General features: G+C 34.0%; 1 protein-coding gene across 1 annotated transcript; it reads right to left on the bottom strand.

The window, feature by feature from the left end:
• Positions 1-955: 955 nt before the first annotated feature.
• Positions 956-9,545, bottom strand: LOC126971469 (protein obstructor-E-like). The gene is made up of 6 exons (XM_050817797.1): positions 9,472-9,545; positions 6,540-6,637; positions 5,238-5,351; positions 3,710-3,827; positions 3,125-3,212; positions 956-2,568 (listed from the first exon to the last, which is right to left on the bottom strand). The coding sequence occupies exons 1-6, from the start codon at positions 9,476-9,478 to the stop codon at positions 2,397-2,399; spliced, it is 597 nt and encodes a 198-aa protein (XP_050673754.1). The 5' UTR covers positions 9,479-9,545; the 3' UTR covers positions 956-2,396.
• Between the last annotated feature and the right edge of the window lie 9,167 nt (positions 9,546-18,712).

Genomic DNA, 18,712 nt, shown 5'->3' on the forward strand with positions numbered 1-18,712 from the left:
CCGACCGATGCTACTTTTTTTTATAATTAAAGAACAAGATGCGTCACAAGCCGAACGTTTAGGCCGATTGTTCCTCTGTATCACTAGTCTCCCGTCTCGTTCGCACGCTCGGCTCCGGCGGAACGTGACAATTTTTCGTGCGTGCAGCCGACGTTCATCTATGTACGTCATCACGTCAAATCACTCAATTACGGTTTTACCACCCAGTATTTTGTTATAGAAGATAAAAGCTTTCCTCCTGCTGCACCAAACAATTCCAGAAACGTTTCCGACCTTTTAGAAAAGTGAACGTACTTTTGAATTTATACTTCATTTGGCGCGTTAGGGATTATCAGAGTGAATTATTAAGATGCGCGCGCACACCATCACGCAAATTCGACACCCTGACGTTAGCTGGTCAACTGACTGTTTGTATCATACTTCAGCTGCTACGGCTCTTGTAACTCATATGTCTACTGAACCACAGCCAATGAATGAGAATTAAATGCATTTCAATTTATATATTAGTTATAAAATTAAAAAAAAATCTCTCTAATTGTATAAAAATAACTTAATTATATTTATTTACACGTTATTTAACTAAATTATGTGGTATAATATTATTTATTGGTTGTATACCTTCTTCAATACAATATTGATTTTGCAATAAGGCGAGGAAGAATAATTGTTAAGGATTTTGTTTTACTAGGCCAAAGAAGAATAACTTTTAGCGTGCGTACGTGTCGTATCGTCCCGGAAACGATGGAAGCTAGGAACGCACAAGGAAAAGTTTTTTATATTTTGGTTGTATTTGGTAGTATTAAACCGTACTATAGAGGCACACCTCCAGATGGAGTGTATGATATCGTAATTTGTGGCGTGTCGTGCGAAAGTGGAATTCGGCGGTCCAGTCAGACACCACTTCGGAACACTCTCCCCGTGATAAATTATTAAGAACTTGAAATGAAAGTCAAAATTTAACAATTGGTATAAAAAATTTTATTATAAATATTATTGGTACAGATTGCTTGCTTCGTGTCCAGGGATGAATCGCCGATCAAGTAAATCGAAATTAAAATAATTTTGTTTATGTAGGCAGACCTTTTGGAAAAGTCATAGACCAGAGATATATAGATATACTATAATGACTCGACAAATCCCTTTAAATTGCTCCGATTACCAAAGAGTATGTAAATACTACGTATTAAGAGGCGGGGCTGCCTAAGTAAACATTGAAATTTTATTTAGTATGAAACGTGCAGTCATTTGACGTAAAATCCGTATTTTTACATGATTATCTACGTCATCTGTCAATCTATCAATGACTGCACGTTTCATACAATCGAGGGAATCTCTTTTTCTTATCGAATTTCGGTAGGGTGCCGATTACGTTGGTATTTAATATGCATAGACTTACAATATATATACGTATAGACATTATAGTGCGAGAGAGAAGAATATTTTTAGTAGACATAGAAAAGGTAAGCGAATCTATAGCTGTTACAGATTTTGATTGGCAGGTCGCTCCTTACGATGGGTTGCATCATATTAGCTGTTATAGCTGTTTAAGTTTAAGTCAAATGTAACCTCAACAGTAACGCTGACTTTAACACTGTGTTACACCGTCGCATACCTTGGCATAGTTAAAGCTAAAGTTAAAAAGTGAAAATCAAGTACTTAAATACTGAATATTTATTTGAAAACTAAGAGATCACTGCTTGATTCTGCAGGTATGGATTATTTTAATAAAACTAATTTTAAATGGCCATTTTTAACTGGCAACCATGGTTTATTGTAAATAGTAAATATAAAACTGCAATTTTTCAAAATTAAAAGAAAAAGCAAGTGACTGAAAATAATCAACAATAATAGTATACTGAGAGCTGGAATACATATTTTTTTCAATTGTTTACGTAATTTCTTTTAAAATAACATAAGATTTGTTTAAAAAAAACATATAGTTGCAATTTATCATCAAAAAATAAATTAATTACAGCCATTAATTATAACCTATCACTAATACATTGCAAACCCCCTCAACATTCATTTCAAATTAGTTTTATCAAAAAAAACACATACCTGTAGAATTGAGCAGTGGGATCTTGTACTATGATATGTCACTTTTTAACTTTAACTATGCCAAGGAGTACTGTGGTGCAACACATTCCGCAGTCTATGTTAAGGACAGCGTTAGTGTTAACGTTAAATTTGACTTTAACTTTAACCTTAACTATAACAGCTAATATGATGCCACCCAACCCTAGTATTTAAATGAATGAAATAAATGTAATATGAATATTATACCACTAGCTAACGCACCTCTTGACAAATCAAAATTGGTTTATGGTTTATTTGAAGGCTATGATAATATGCAGTTCATTTTATAAGCTAAGGCATCCGTTGATTTTCTTTGTCGCTCATTTGTAGACAATGAACTCGCTTCCCAGTTCATCTAACTGCTCATCCGTGCATTTAACATTGGCCTCGAAATCACATTGCTGCGTGTGGGCGTTGAAGAAGAGACCATCCGAGCAGTACAGAGTCTGGGGAGACCCGTTGGAACAGCGCACGTATCGCTGGCAATCTCCGCTGGAAGTAAAATTATAAGATACAGTAATGTTTGATTCCTTCGTCAAATAAACATAGATTGATAAAACTTTATTGCATACCATACAAACTTAAAATAAAATTTTATAAAAAAAAAGATCTTAAGCTAATTACAGTCATAGGTACGCAATTCTTATCGCTTGAAACGATCTCTTACAAACTCTAATATAAATAATAATAAATATCAGTATGAATTGCGTTAAAACTTAAAATCGTCTAGAAAATGACCGACGGATCTACACCAAGTAATCACTCACACTTCTCTTTTTTAACCCCATTAAATTTTTGTTTGTCAACATATTGCAATGAAACACCCATTAAAATCGTCTGTAAAAGTTAATATAACAGAAATAACTTTCTAAATTATACCACAGTTAAAAAAATCTTGTCCAGAAGGTAAAACAAAAGCAGAAACTCAGGCCTGAAGTATATCTTCCGAATTGTTGGTACGGTTACCAACAAGTTTGTAGTATATTTTGATGTTAAATAACTTATGTCATTAATGATTTATGGACTAAAATTGAATTATTCAACTTACATATAGGGTAATCGACTTGATGCAGATTCTGCGTCGTTACATTTCAGAAGAGCATCAGATGGTGACGCGGATGCACTGCGTGAAACCACTGAAAAAAAAAACATTATGAAAGAAATAATAAAGAAAATTCTGTACAAAATTTCTATATAATATATTGCTTCTGATTTCTGTCTAACATCGGTGTTAAACAATCACCTCGTTTTTTATAGTACATGAACGAAAAGTGCATAGAACGCAAATTTTTTCGCCAATCGCATGTCGCATTACGCTGATTGGCCGCGCGGTCCTGTTCCCGAGAGGGAGAGTAAGTTCGAACCCCACACCCCTGACCAAGGTTTTTATCACATTATATTTAAATTTTAATAAAGAAGTAAAGCATTTGGTATTTCCTTTCGGTTATTATGCTGATATTAATATGTTATTTTGTCAAACAAAGTTTCACTTGCATCTTGGTTGCATAAAACCGCACAATTTCTTTTTTTTTTACCGAAAATAAGGAATTTTTTATATTTTGTGTCCTAAAAGTCCTCTTTGCTGTTTCTAGTAAATTTTTGATAGAAACCCGTAAAAAAAATGTGTAGATACCTCCAGAGAGAGGAGTCTCCAGTTGTTGTGAGAAGCCAACGAACTCTTCCTCGCCAGAACCATCAATTTCATTTTTCTCACGAAGGTGACACCCAGTTGCCCAAAGATGATTACAAGTCTAGAACGAAGAGGAGTATTGATTGAGTGGATCATAGAAATCTAAATAAGAAGTTATATTGCAGCGTTAAAAATGTTGACTTGCCGCTGACTGAACAGCGAACGCGTAAATATGTGTATTTCAGTGTATTTTACTGGGAAAAGTCTTTTACAACCCGCAAATATAGGCGCCTTTCTCTGCCATGAAGCAGTAATGTGTAAGCATTATTGTGTTTCGGTTTGAAGGGCACCGTAGCTTGTGAAATTACTGGGCAAATGAGACTTATGCCTCCAGATGACGAGCGCAATTATAATGCCGCTTACAGTTTTTGGGTTTATCAAGAATCCTGTGCATATTAATGGGCAGGGCGTATCAGTTACCATCAGCCGAACGACCTGCTCGTCTCGTCCCTTATTGTCATAAAAAATATAGGTACTATTACAGAATATTACATTACATCGGAGAGACTATTTAGTTTTCAAGAATTAATCTGATTATATATAATAAAAACTATCACTACAAGGAAGCGTACCAAGACTACCGGCAACATTTTTTCGTTGGATAGCTAGGCTGATCCGTTGACTGAAATAGCTGCCAGCGCTTGGGTTACCAGTAGACCTATTGAGGCACGAAGATAGTACTTTGTACATTCTCTAAGCTTATAGGTCCCATCGCCCAGGGGCCAAGTGTCTCGGTATTTAATTTTTGTTTTTGAAGTGGTAACTTCTTATGGGAGAGTAAACCGCTTCGTAAAATAACGCGTTACGGCACCAGTTTATCTACCTTCCCTTTCTCGCACGCATACGGCAGCTGTAGGCATCTTCTCTCACTCTAAACGATTGTTACTTTTATAGGATTTAATAATAATGCTAATTATGTACATTCATAAAATTTCAATGTTATAAATAAAATAAAAATATATGTTAGGTTAAACAGCTTGTTTTTCGACAAAGGCCTCCTCTAAAGATTTCCACGCCTCTCTGTCTTTCGCTGTTTGGATCCATTTAGGTCCAGCTACTCTTTTTACTTCATCTTCCCAGCGTTTAGTTTGTCGCCCTTTTCTTCTACTACCATCATTGTATTACCATCTTGGATACCAGTCGGTTATTATTTTTGTTGTATTCCAATGTTATGTACATTAGAATTTTCAAGAATTGTAATTAAGAAAAAATATTAATAAATAATATTTCCTTACATTATCATATTAATATACATAAAATAGTAGTAGTAAACTATGATTTTCTCAAGTTAAATAACTTCCATACTAAATAGTTCAACTTAGATTAGTCTAAGTTATCACTTCTGTCGGGCGTCACGAGACGCACTCGTTTTTTTTTTCTTAAAACCGTTTATTGTGATTTTGTACTGTTAATCATCTCCATTCAGTTCTGGAATCTACAGAGTATTATAGTCAGTATATAATTTATATACCTGCAAAGGAAAGTCGAAAATCGTCCCAGGTGCACATTCCATTTCTACTTCTGCACCGTGGACGCATGTGAAGAACTTAGAGCAGTTAGTGAAGTGCGGTAGTAGGAGAAACACCTGAAATAAAATAACTTCATTAACATAAATTACTTTTATACACAGAGCCAAACCAATTGATGCCTTTGATAGTACTCATTTTGTATATAGAGGAATATGAAAAAGTATTTATAAGGGCTAGAAGATATTATAACAAAATGTTGAGGTTATTTATTGTAAATAGCCTCAATATTTAGTATTACTACTATAGTATTTTTCTCCGCCTACCCTCACAATTTTCTTCTAGTAAAGGACCTATCTAACTAATTTATTTCTAAATATTTTCACAGTAGGATATATTTAAAAATAAATTTGACACATAATAGAATGAATAAAAGCTAAACTGTACTATAACTAGTCTAATAATTGTGAGAGAAAATTCTGTTTTTTTATTAATTGTTTGAAAGGTCCGTTTTTAAGCTTTTTTTTTAATTTGCTGATTAAAAGCAGCTTGGACGGCGTAATGCACCAATACGTCGATCCTGAACCAGCTTCGAATAAAATTCGCTAGTCCACCCCTTATTCAGACAACGTATTCTTTCGTATTTGGGCCACACAATGCGAACAGGCGACAAAAGTATGACAAAATAGTTTTGGTTGGAAATACCGAATGCAGTGGGAGGCTCCTGGCATTAGCAGCGCCTTATTTAGTATTTTATTTTTTAAGAACCTCCAATATGACCCACATTAAATTATGTTTTTAAAAGTCAATAGTGATATTTCTCTATACTACAGAGGCACATAGAAATGAACAGTTTCTCAATAAGAACACTTATAAAAACTGTAATATTTTAAGGTTAGTAATAATTGTAAATTGTTCCAAGTGCCAACGTTTAATTACCTTCTAGGTCTAATACTGTGTATTTGGCAGCACTATTGCTGCTACCATATTTATCATATTATATTGTGCTGTCCAAACAATAATGCAATCGCAGTTACATAGTTCTGCAAGCAATTCCCTAAAATTACGCCCAAAAGATGATATAATAAAATTGCCCAAAATGGGGAAATAAAAGCCCTAAGTCAAAGAGACTACCATCGTACTCTATATCTGACCACATCCAGTATAGAGCACGACTTATAGCTGCAATGCTTACGTTACCATCACTTACCATCACTTAGCGACCAGCTAATATTCTGTATGAATTCAAAGCACTCTGTTCTTTATTTTAGATATTTTAATAACGTTATCAGAGATTTGGTGCTTACCTCACCCCGCGGGTCACATTCCAATGAATTAGGGTCTACTCCATGGTAGAACTCAGCATACGCTGCACTCAACAGCAGTAAAAAAGTTATTGAAACAGCTGTGAAAAAAAACATGTTAATAGTTTTATGGTTCAAAATAACTGAACTACAAGGACTTTGTTAAATGTTAATCTTTTTCAAAACAGTATATAGTGATCAGAAAACCCAAAGCCGTAAATGATTCTGGCCACATACCCCGATTAAAAAATTCAAAAGAATAAAGTGTTTGTGATACCATAGATTGGGAATTGTGTGACCACCGTCGAGCTATTTTATAATAAATTTTATTGTACGAAATTATATTGTGACGATTTGTAACAGAACGGAGAAACCCGTTGAGTTTCTCGAGACCCATTCTTCTCTGGTATGAGGAATACATATTTCAATGGGTTTTGACGTCCAATAAGTGATTTTAAATCGTATTATAAATAATAATTGGCTAAAGGACATAAAATACTCTCAATACTTTTGTTTTGAACATTTTCTGGGATCTTGTTGTAAAAGCATATAAGACTTACTAACTCGACTTAGCCGAGTAGTAGGCATCATAAGTTTATGTCTGTTCCTGCTTTTAACATTATGGTTATGACAGTTTCTGGCAAATTCACTTATGTGCCTATGAACATACATTACATTATCAAGAATATATTGATAAGCAACAGTCAAGATGTTCATTTCTTTGAATTTTGCTCTCAATGATTTTTTCATTAGGGTTTTGCACCTCTGTTTCACTGGCATTTTAAGCGGCTTCCTCCATTTGCAGCAAACCTTATCATACAAGCTGACTTATTCCAGAAAGTCGTAACTTAGCTCTGTTTCAGTATCTGTCTGATCATCAAATATGGGCTATATTTGATGATCAGACCTTTGGACCTTTCCCATTCTCACATATCAGACTAGAGTTGTAGTGAACACTTGTTAATATTAATACAAAATTTTAATTAATTTTATTCAGTAGTTCTTGCATTTTACCCAGACATTCAGATGAACAGACAAAACTTCTATTAACTACTTTTTAGGCTTCAGTATTGTTTGAAGAACCATTAATCTATATATTATATAAAAGAGAATGTATGTTTGTATGTTCCCTAATAACTCCTAAACTATTCGACCGATCTCAATGAAATCTTTTGTAATAGATTAGTTGAAGGTCAAGGAAGGTTTACATATTATATAGTTTGTCGTGTCAGGATCCCACCCACGCACTTACCATATTTCTCGAACCGTTTATTGACAGACCAACATCTGATCTGTCAGGTCAGCTAGTAATAATATAACCGCAAGTATTATTTAAAAAGAAATATTCTGTGCAGAGTTTTAACTTTAAACATATTTTCTTCATATTTTAAATGTTGCATAATTTTGTGATAGTGTGTGTATTGGTGCATAGACTATACTCCATATCTGTTGTGGTTTTTTATTTTTTGTTTCACATTAATTTTGTGTTTAGTAATTTGGTTGCCTTGCAAAGATTGCATTTAAAATCGTTAATTGTTAAATGATCAAGCTGATATGTATATATAGGTATATTAGTTTTATTATTATTACCACTAATTGAATTTATTACTTAGTAACTTTTATATTTAATACTTATTTGTTTGTACGTACATAATTGTTATTGTAGAATGTAATTAAAAATTGTTTTGCTATCTGATAATAAAGATTTTATTTTTTATGGTTGGAATGGTTTTAATAAAAATATTGCTTTGTGTTACATGAGTTAGTTCTTTTTTCTTTAGATACTAGCCATGTGCTTTTGACATAATTTATGGGTACCTATGTACTTTTCATTAAAAACTTACTAAAAAACTGAAAATATATTGTGTTGAAATATAAACAAGTAGATATTTAATAAGTATACAAAAAGGCATTTAAATGGGATTTATTAAATCTTTCTGGCACATCATTTACCTTATTGTATTTTCTACACCCCCTTTTTGATAATTATTTCACATCCATAAAGATTCATTGAGAGAGAAATTTAAAGAAATAAACATTTTAACTATTGCCTCTCAATATATGCTTGATAATATTATTTACGTAGGTATATACTCGAAACAAGTTTTTTTTAGAAACTGTGTTAATTAGGTATCTTATAAGTATACAAAAAGACATTTAAAGGGGATTTATTAAATATTTCTGGCACATAATGTAATTTCTACACCCCCTTTTTGGTATTTATTTCGCCACATAAACTATATATATCATCCCCACCATCTGGATGTGTGGCGGTCCTCCACAGTGCGGTTTTCAATGAGCTTTCTTCCACGTACTATAAAGCTGTGGAATGAACTTTGCTCCATTACCAGTCTGTGGTATCATCAAGATTATTTCTAACCTTTACCAGACAAACGTTTTTGACAATTCTTTTGAATTTGGTACTTAACACATTTGTTTTGTACATTTTCTGGGACCATCTTGTAAAAGCTCATAGCATCACCGATTCTTGTATTATGCGGGTATTTTTAAAAAGTTCAACAACAGGTGTAATGACGCGGGGGATTGTCGATCTCTGCTTTGTTCGGCTTATAGTCTAAGGCTGAGATCTATAGAGCGTAGTTAGACTCTATTCACGTAAAACATAGCTTAACTCAGCATAATCTTTTATTTCGTTTTTATAGTCATTTGATAGCTTAAATTAAACTGAGCTTAAGCTAAGATAGTCGAATACAAAAGTCAAGTTCATATTTTATCACAATCACCTAAGTTTAAAGTTCGCTCTAAAGATTACAGCCTTAATCTGAGGCGATTTGAATTACTCCCTTCGCTCAAGACTCTCTCTCTGCTCAATGGACAATTCAATATATGACGCCCTAAGCAGGGCTAGTAATCTAGTACCTACCTATACTTAGTCCAACAAAGTATTTTCAAAAAAAGTATAATTTTCACTCACCAATCATATTATATTATTATATGCTCACTTCACTCACAGTAAACTCGGTACTGAATGATATTCTAGAGTTGATCCTCTATTAAACATTTAAGCTTAAGTCTTTTATATATTGATTAGCACTGATAAGGGATGGTTTACTCACTGTGCGATTTTATATTTTGTGATTAAAACCTTATCAATGGGAAGATGGTTTTAGTTTTTTATTGTAATTTATAGATTTTAATCATGTGAAATGAATTTTAGACGTAACATTTTTATCTATCTATTCGTCAAGAAACATCAGCATTAGATTCATAGTTCATGCATATAACATTTTTACTTACATAGGGAAAACTGCAATTACTTAAGTACGTAAGAATTAAACACACGCACACACACAATGAGGATGAGGGAGCCTATGGCTTCTAACTATTTTTAAAAACATCCGAGAACATTGGCCAATAAAATGAGCCAAACTCAAATTTAAGCTTTGGACGTCAACTTCTCGGCCACCTGTATAATATTATTGAGATCTTAATTTGTTGAGTAATCACTGACCCCGAAGATAAAGATTTAACTAGCTTCGGCGTTAAGTGTCCACCCTTTACGGTCTCATCATCAAACCGTTTTTGAATTTCATTACTATTAACAAAAAAACATGTAAATAATTAACTAGTATAATCTATATATATATATAAGAGATTTCCACATATATAGTCACTCATCACGATATCTCTAGAACCATTATAGCTAAAGACTTGAAATTTGGTAGGAATATTCTTTTCACCGAGTAGAGGTCAGCTAAGAACGGATTTTCCAAAATTGCATCTGCAAGAGTTTTTTTTATTATGAACAGAACATCGGGACGGGTCAGCTAGTATATAATAATTAATAATAAATATTCATCATTTTTAAATTATATGCAATTAATGTGTTATACATAAAAGTATCTAAATAATAAAATATCTGATGTGTACCTATATACAACAACAGATATACAACATTCATTGTAAGTTGCTGATGCTATAATTAACGACTACCCCCCTGTATTCAAATTGGTCCGCTAACTTAAAACTACCGCTTAGGAGTGTTTTTTCTCATTCTGACTTACGTCAATAGAAGAAGACAGAGTGAAAAATTAGCAATGCTTTAAGTTAGCAGACTATTATGAATAAAGGGGTACATATTTATTATTTCTCACTATTAACAAAATTTATAATGTACCTACACTGAAATGAAATAAAAAACGTAATGTTAAATATATATAGCCATATTAGGAATTCATTATTATTTTGTACAAGAAAAATTACCTATTATTGTCAGTTGAACACTAATCAATCAAAAAAAATGGTTAATTTGAAGGAAAGTATCAGCTCTTACATCAAATAAATCGCTTGTGATTCTGTTTTGAAAGCATAAACATAATACTTAATTAATTGTTTTTAAGAATACATTTATCATACATTATTATTACTATCACTTAAAAATGGCAAAAAAGCAACAAGAAAATGCATTTTTATCTGAAAATTTTATTTTTATGAATTTTTCATAAATATGCAAGTAATTGCGCTGTACGTAAACACGATATTCTGTTTTCCGACGCGATTGTTGCGTTATAATAAAAATTGTTATCAATTATCATCTTAATAACGCATTAGGAGGAAATAAATAAAATATTTATCAATGATTATATGCTGGTATACCTATTTATCAACTTAAAATGCTTTAACTTCGGTCAGGCAAGTTTTGTTAGTAAGTATATAGGTATGTAACAAATATTATAGTATGTACATTTTATAAATAATACTTAATATCAATAATATATTCTTGATAATTATATGTATGTACATAGGCACATAAGTTAATTTGCTAGAAACTGTGATAACCATAATGTTAACACCAGGAAAAAATATAAACTTATAATACTCGGATAAGTCGAGTTAGTAAGTCTTTTGTGGGCCGATATATATATGATTTTACAACAAGATCCCAGAAAATGTTCAGAAGAAATGTACTTATTACTATAACGTAAATGACTTTCTTAATAATAATAATTATACCATAGATTGGGAATGAAGCGACTTCCCTCAGCCATTAAAAATAAATTTTATTGAACGATTTTATATGTAAACCACGTTATTTAAAAAAAAAACGAAGGCTGCTGAGTTTTTGCGAACGTTCTTCTCAGGTCTGAGGCATACTTTTTCGAATGGGTTCCTTATAAATTATTGTAAGTATATGTTCTTTTTTTATTACGTAGGTAAAGTAGGTAAATAAGTACTAACGTATATAAATAACATATACGTTATAAAAAGAGAACATGTACTTACAATAACTTATAGCTTCATTAAATTGTGCTATTATACTTTGCCGTAATATTTTTACGTTACGTATGTAACACTAGTAATTTAAATAAGATGTAGGTACTTATATTTACCTAAGTAATAAAAAAGAACATATACTTACAATAATTTATAAGTAGTAGGTACTTATAAGTTATTGCATTATGTTCTTAATTATATTATTCGATTCATTAAATTGTGCTATTAGGTATAACTTGCCGTATTGTTACGTGGGTATGTTACAGTGTAGTATTTAGAAAATAATTCTATAGCCAAGTTATTTATTAACTTATTAATATAGAATAAACTCTCGTTATTATATATTTAGACACTGCGGTAAAGAGTCTCTTTACCGTAGTGTCTGAAGACGAATGTTTTCAACCAGTGTGTGTTGCCAGTGATGACTTTCAGTCCTACGCAGACGTGGTCGCTAACTATGATGAGACTACTGATGATGAGAAAGCTCATGGTCGCTCAGAGCTCAATGGAGAGGGCTATGCTCGGAGTTTCCCTGCGAGATCGAATCAGAAATGTGGAGATCCGTATTAGAACCAAACTGGGCACATAACTGGACGGACAGATGGGCCACCGCCCACCGGGCAGAAAAGTCCTCGAATGGCAACCAAGTACCGGAATACGCTGTGTTGGTAGGACTCCCACAAGATGGACCGACGATTTGGTCAAGATCGGCGGAATACGTTGGATGTGAGCAGCGCAAGACTGATCGTCGTGGAGATCTTTGGGGGAAGCCTTTGTCCAACAGTGGACGTCTTCCGGCTGATGATGATGATTACATATTTAAAACGAGAGTATATTAAACTTTTACATAATTAATGCTTTTATATCCTTCCTTAAACCAGTAATTCATTGTACCTATGGATAATATCTGCACACAATATCGAAACATTCCGAACAAAAAATATATGCACATACACTTTGAATTGCCCAATATAAGATAACAATTAACAAATTATCTCATTGCAAAATAATCAACACTGATTGATATAAATTCTATTGATAACAATATATTTGTTTCTTATATGTAAGTTCATTTACACAAACGGGACAATGACTTCCGACTTCCATATTTTTACTCGGAATTGAATCAAAGAATTTCTATATTAATTTACCTCTTAGCCATTTGAAAATATTTGTGTATCTAACAGTATAAATGTATGTTGTGTATAAAGTGTATATATATAATATATCCTGTAGTATGTTAATTTATTGCCTTCTATCAAATTATAAATAGAATTTCATAAGCCCTTTTTAGTAAAATTTTTGAAAAACTTTTGCTTCAACAGCTACAAATGCATTTTTGTAAATTAATGAACAAAAATCAGTTTGGTTTCACTAGGGGCTTATCAATAATTAATGCGAGTACTAGACTCATTAAGCACATCTTTGGCGCCTGGGAAGAGTCACAGGATGCATTGGGCATTGTTTGTGATTTGTCCAAAGCATTTGACTGCGTCCACCATGAAACTTTACTCCTAAAACTAAAACATTATGGAGTGAAAAATAGAGCCCTAAAGCTGTTAAAATCATATTTAAGCGAAAGAGTTCAGATAGTCGATGTAAATGGCAAACGGTTTTCGGGTAAACCTGTGGGAATAGGTGTTCCACAGGGTTCTATTCTCGGTCCTTTCTTGTTTCTTATATATATTAACGATCTACCGTTTGTGGTAGATGATAGCCATGAGATTGTATTGTTTGCTGATGATACTTCACTTATTTTTAAAGTGAAGCGACGTGCAGATGTTGATGACGAGGTAAACAATGCACTCTCAAAGATAGTGCGTTGGTTTGAGCCGAATAATCTGCACTTAAACAGTAAAAAAAAACAAAGTGTTTACGGTTCACTACACTAAACACAGCGGAGGTACAAACCAAAGTAAGTACGTTATTTATAAGTTAAATGACCAGAGATTGGAACTACGGTTTCCTTGGGTATCACGTTAGACATAAAGCTTCAGTGGGGTCCACATATTTCCCATCTAGCAGATAGACTCAGCTCTGCGGCGTATGCAGTTAGAAAGATTAGAGAGTACACGAATGTTGCGACCGCTAGATTAGTGTACTTCAGTTATTTTCACAGCATCATGACGTACGGTAAACTACTATGGGGTCATGCTGCTGACATTGATATAGTGTTTGCTCTGCAAAAGAGAGCTGTTCGTGCTATATATCAGCTTGGTTATAGACAGTCTCTCAAAGAAAAATTTAAAGAAATAAATATTATGACTGTTCATTGTCAGTACATTTATGAAAATTTAATATATATGTTCACAAAAATCGTCACCTTTTTGCTCTTAATAGTGATTTTCATTATTATAACACTAGAAATAAGGGATTGCTTGTAACTAGTTCTAGTAGGCTTCATAAGATACAATAGCTTTAAGGGTAAATGTATACACTTCTATAATAAAGTCCCAGACACTGTCCAGGCATAAATAAATTTAAATGTTTTATAAAAAAATGGCTCTGTCGTAAATCCTATTACTCCACTGCTGAATATCTAAATGATCGGACATCCTGGGACTGTGATTATTTTAAAGCGATAGAAATGACTGTAAAATATTTTATATTTTTATTGAAAAGAGCGCAAAGAAAGAATGCTGGGAGAGTTTCTTGCGCCGCTTCTTCTCTCTCAGAGCGACATTTGTTTCCGAAGCGGTAGTAGTATCTAGTAGTATAAGAAATGACATCAAAAAGAATTCTAAAGGAATCAATTTTGAGAAAATTAATGCCTTTTATGCCTTTATACGTGGAAGAGATCGCTAAGTAGGTACCTACCTAAGCGATAAGGTCGCCTAAATGTGCTACCTTAATTACTCTTACATGTATATGTATGTGTTACATTATTTTTGGTGCAATAAAGGATTTTCATTCATTCATCGGAAGTGAAATGGAGTTTCCGGGGGGAAAGCTTTCTGCCACGTAAGACCATATAGGTGAAAAGTACTTACTTATAACTAACTCAACGGCAACTCTTTTCAATCAAATAGAGGATTTTGCAATGGCAGTAATATACATATCAAATTGGTTTGTAAGGTGCTGCATCCAATATATGAATCGTGTTTAAAAAATATAAATTATTTCATAAAAAGTAAAAGAATAAACTGTATTAATATAAATTATCGTATATTGGATGTATCAATTACCTTTAGAGCTTGAATTCATTGTTTGTGAAAGGATGTTTCGTGAACATGATGGTCGTGATTACTGTCATAATTGTTAATTGCATCCAACAAATACAATGATTTATTAACTACTAGCTGACCCGATAGACGCTGTTCTGTCAATAGAAAAAAATATGATGTATCTACCTAAGTATTCGGGAATTATGTAGTGTAAAGCCATCGGTAATTAATGATTTTATAATATGTAATCAAATTAAAAATTAGGGATTAATATCGTTTTTGTGTCAACAGCTTTTACATTACCTGCCAATTTTTACGGTTAAGAATTTAATAGTTAATTTTTAAAGTATTAATATAGCATGTTTTCCTTAAGAAATAGACATTTTTCTGAAAAACTATATAAGATACATAATTACACCATACAAAAAATTTAAAGCTCCCAAATGGCTTATTTTTTTCCGACACCTCCAACAAATAGCGTTAATGTATACAAACATGATTAGAAAAAGTTAACGAATTATATATTACACCTTCCTCGAGAACCACGATACCCATTAGTGAAAACAGTATCAAAATCAGTACCGTATTTTTTTTTATGGAAAAGGAGGACAAACTAGCGTTCGGGTCACCTGGTGTTGAACTGAATTGGCAATCGCTCGAGATTTCGAGACCCAGTATTCCGATACTAGGCGAGGCTTTAAGGGAAGTGTTGTCGAAGAGCGGTGATACGACAAATAGTTTTTTTTTTGTGGTAAACCCGCAAACTTGAGTCTTCTGGGGGTTAAATTGCACAAGTTTCAATTTACCCCATGCCGCGACCTTCTCGAGAGAAGACTCGATAGAAGACACAAGTTTCTCCCGGCACTGGTAGACGATGTCCCGAGACCTCCATGGCCCGTGTATACTGCATTACCAGTGCTGTCGTCTGCATAGCAATGTATGTTGGAGTTGGTGTCCAACATATCATTAATATGCAGAAGAAACAATGTGTTAAATAGCACACAGCCTTGGGGCACTCCAGCGTTCACGGGCTTGCCATGTGTGCATGCCATGCTCAAAATAGAGGTTAACTGTCCACCTCAATTTTTTTCGACGTTTTCACAGCTGTCACATACATTGCTATGCATAAGAAACAGTGTAGCGTTCACGGGCTTCGGATTCGAGCAATAACCGTCGACAACGACCTGTATGCTGCGCCCAGTGAGGAAGCTGGAGGTCCACTTGCATTAGCTCTCTGGAAGCCCAAATGATGGAAGTTTTGAGGAGCGCCTTGTGCCATACACGATCAAAGGCCTTCGCTATATCCAGGCTAGCTGCAAGGCCTTCCCCCTTGCTTTCAATAGCCGCCGCCCATGTGACCATGGCGAAAGCCGTACTGCCGTTCGTTGCCAAGAGCTGGCGGTTAATTATGCTCTCCATGATTTTGGAGAGCAGGGAGGTAATAGCAATAGGCCTGTAGTTTGCCAGATCCGAACTGTCTCCTTTTTTTTTGGATCGGATGGACAAGGGCTGACTTCCATGAGTCAGGGACTACGCCATTTGAATAAGAGTGCCGGAATAAACGCGTTAGCACCGGCGTCAACTCAGGGGCACACGTTCTAAGCAGGATTGGGGAAATGCCATCCGGGCCGCTCGACTTCTTGACCTCCAACGAAAACAGAGTTCGCCGAACAGTTTTCTGTCTGAACTGTACTTCAGGCATAGAGCTCTGACACCGCGGGATGGTCGGCGGAGTTTTTCCGTTGTCGTCAAGAGTCGAGTTGGAGGCGAAAAGAGAGCACAAGAGATCGGCTTTCTCTTTTGCCGTATGGGCCAGGGTGTCATTCCTCATGTGCAACGGATACAGGGACGGCTGTTTGAAGATACCCAGAGCAGCTTCCGACAACGACCAGAACTTGCGTGTTCTAGTTGAGTTTATCGCGAATAGACAGACGCGGAAGAGGATTTTGTTTTATGTAGTGATAACAGTCGTTCTGGCACCACAAGCAGCCAGCACCCGTTCACGAGTTGACGCATGGACCAGCCATCGTTCCTTTCGCAAATATTTGAGGGTAGGAGACGACTCGGCACATGACGCCGCCGTAAGCAATGCCATTCGGTGAGCATGACAAACCATGTTATAACATAGCTACGCATGGTTAGTACTAAATTACAAAATTAATGCTCACAAAGTTATATATAATATTCATGTTACATTCATTACATTATGCAATCTTAATATGAAGAATTATTAGTAGGTAGACCATCTATTTTCCATACTTCTTTCTGCTCTATATATTCTTTAGGTTAATGTAGATATATATTTTGAATAAGGCGATTCTTCATAACTTCTTTAAATGTAGAAGGTGTTAGACATATAATATAATTAGGAATTTTATTAAATACAGTGCAGTGTTTCCAGAACTAGACAGTATATGACTATAATCCTACTAATATTATAAATGTGAAAGTTTGTATGTCTGGATGTATGTTTGAACTTCTTTAACGCAAAATCTACTGAATAGATTTCGATGAAACTTTACAATAATATAGCTTACACACCAGAATAACAAATAGGCTATAATTAATAAAACTATAGTGTGAATAATACAAAATATAAAAAAAGTGTGATTGTTAATAGTGAATACAACTAGCGCCATCTCTTATCAAATAGCAAGCACAAGATCAGTACAATTTATATGGCAAAACAACGTTTGACGGGTCAGCTAGTATGACAATAAAAACACCTTCAAAAAATACGCGTAGACGCATAAAGGAAAAGCCGCAACGTTTCTGTGATTTCTCTGGTTGTTGGATGTATAATATAATATATATAATATCACAGGTAGGGATGGATTATTTTGCTTCTTGCATTCTCTCAGTCTCTGGAAAAGTAGTTTTCTTCTTGGGGTACATCTATGAAAGAATAAGGGTCGGTTCTCGACACCAACCTATGCAATACATTTCGCTACTTCACGCAGGTTTTCCATGTGTGGTACAAATCAGATCGAGTACGGCTCTAGTGCTGTCGTCCTAAAGGTGCGTTTCTCTTCAAAATAAAAAACCTCTTAGTCGACTCTTACCTAGGACGACCCAATATTATTTTTTACTCCCGGGGGTCGAACAGAATTTATATACATATATATATATATATATATATATATATATATATATATATATATATCTAGCTATGGACGAAAGGGCTTCGACAATTTTTTTCGCAATAGCAATTTCAAGTATTCTTATTCAAATGGGATATGAAATCACTTATTGAAAGTCAAAACCAGTACTCATTCGGAAATGAAAGCCTCAGACCTGAGAAGAACGCGCGCAACAAACTCAGCGGGCTTCTTCTTTGTTCTTTTTTTAAATATTAAATTTCGATGCAATTCCCAATCTGTGCTATCATAATGAAAGTCATTTATGTGTATGTGTTCTACCAAACCTTTATCACATAAACTTCTTTTAAAAATTCTTTTGAAATTCGTAATACATTTGTTTTGAAGTTTTTCTGGGACTTTGTTGTTAAATCATATACAGCGCCCCACAAAAGACTTAGGTACCTACTAACTCGACTTAGCCGAGTAGTAGGCCTTATAAGTTTTTGTTTTTCCTGGTTAACATTACGGTTATGACAGTTTCTAGAAAATTCACTTATGATAATATTAATTATTAAACACGCAGTAAAAACTATCACAGTAATAGTCTGTAGGTAGGAACTTAATCTAACATACCGTAGCTAAATTTAAAATAGAATCATACTGAGTAAGTTTTATCAAAAGATAAGGATGTGTTTAC

Source organism: Leptidea sinapis, chromosome 23 (genome assembly GCF_905404315.1).
Source record: "Leptidea sinapis chromosome 23, ilLepSina1.1, whole genome shotgun sequence".
Taxonomy (NCBI): Eukaryota; Metazoa; Arthropoda; class Insecta; order Lepidoptera; family Pieridae; genus Leptidea; species Leptidea sinapis.

What these genes read in the sequence shown, in the direction of transcription:
- LOC126971469 (XM_050817797.1), bottom strand. An exon ending in TTTTCGACTTTCCTTTGCAG is followed by an intron (nt 3,828 to 5,237) that starts GTATATAAATTA and finishes TCTTCGTTCTAG; the next exon opens with ACTTGTAATCATCTTTGGGC. An exon ending in GGAGACTCCTCTCTCTGGAG is followed by an intron (nt 3,213 to 3,709) that starts GTATCTACACAT and finishes TTTTTTTTTCAG; the next exon opens with TGGTTTCACGCAGTGCATCC.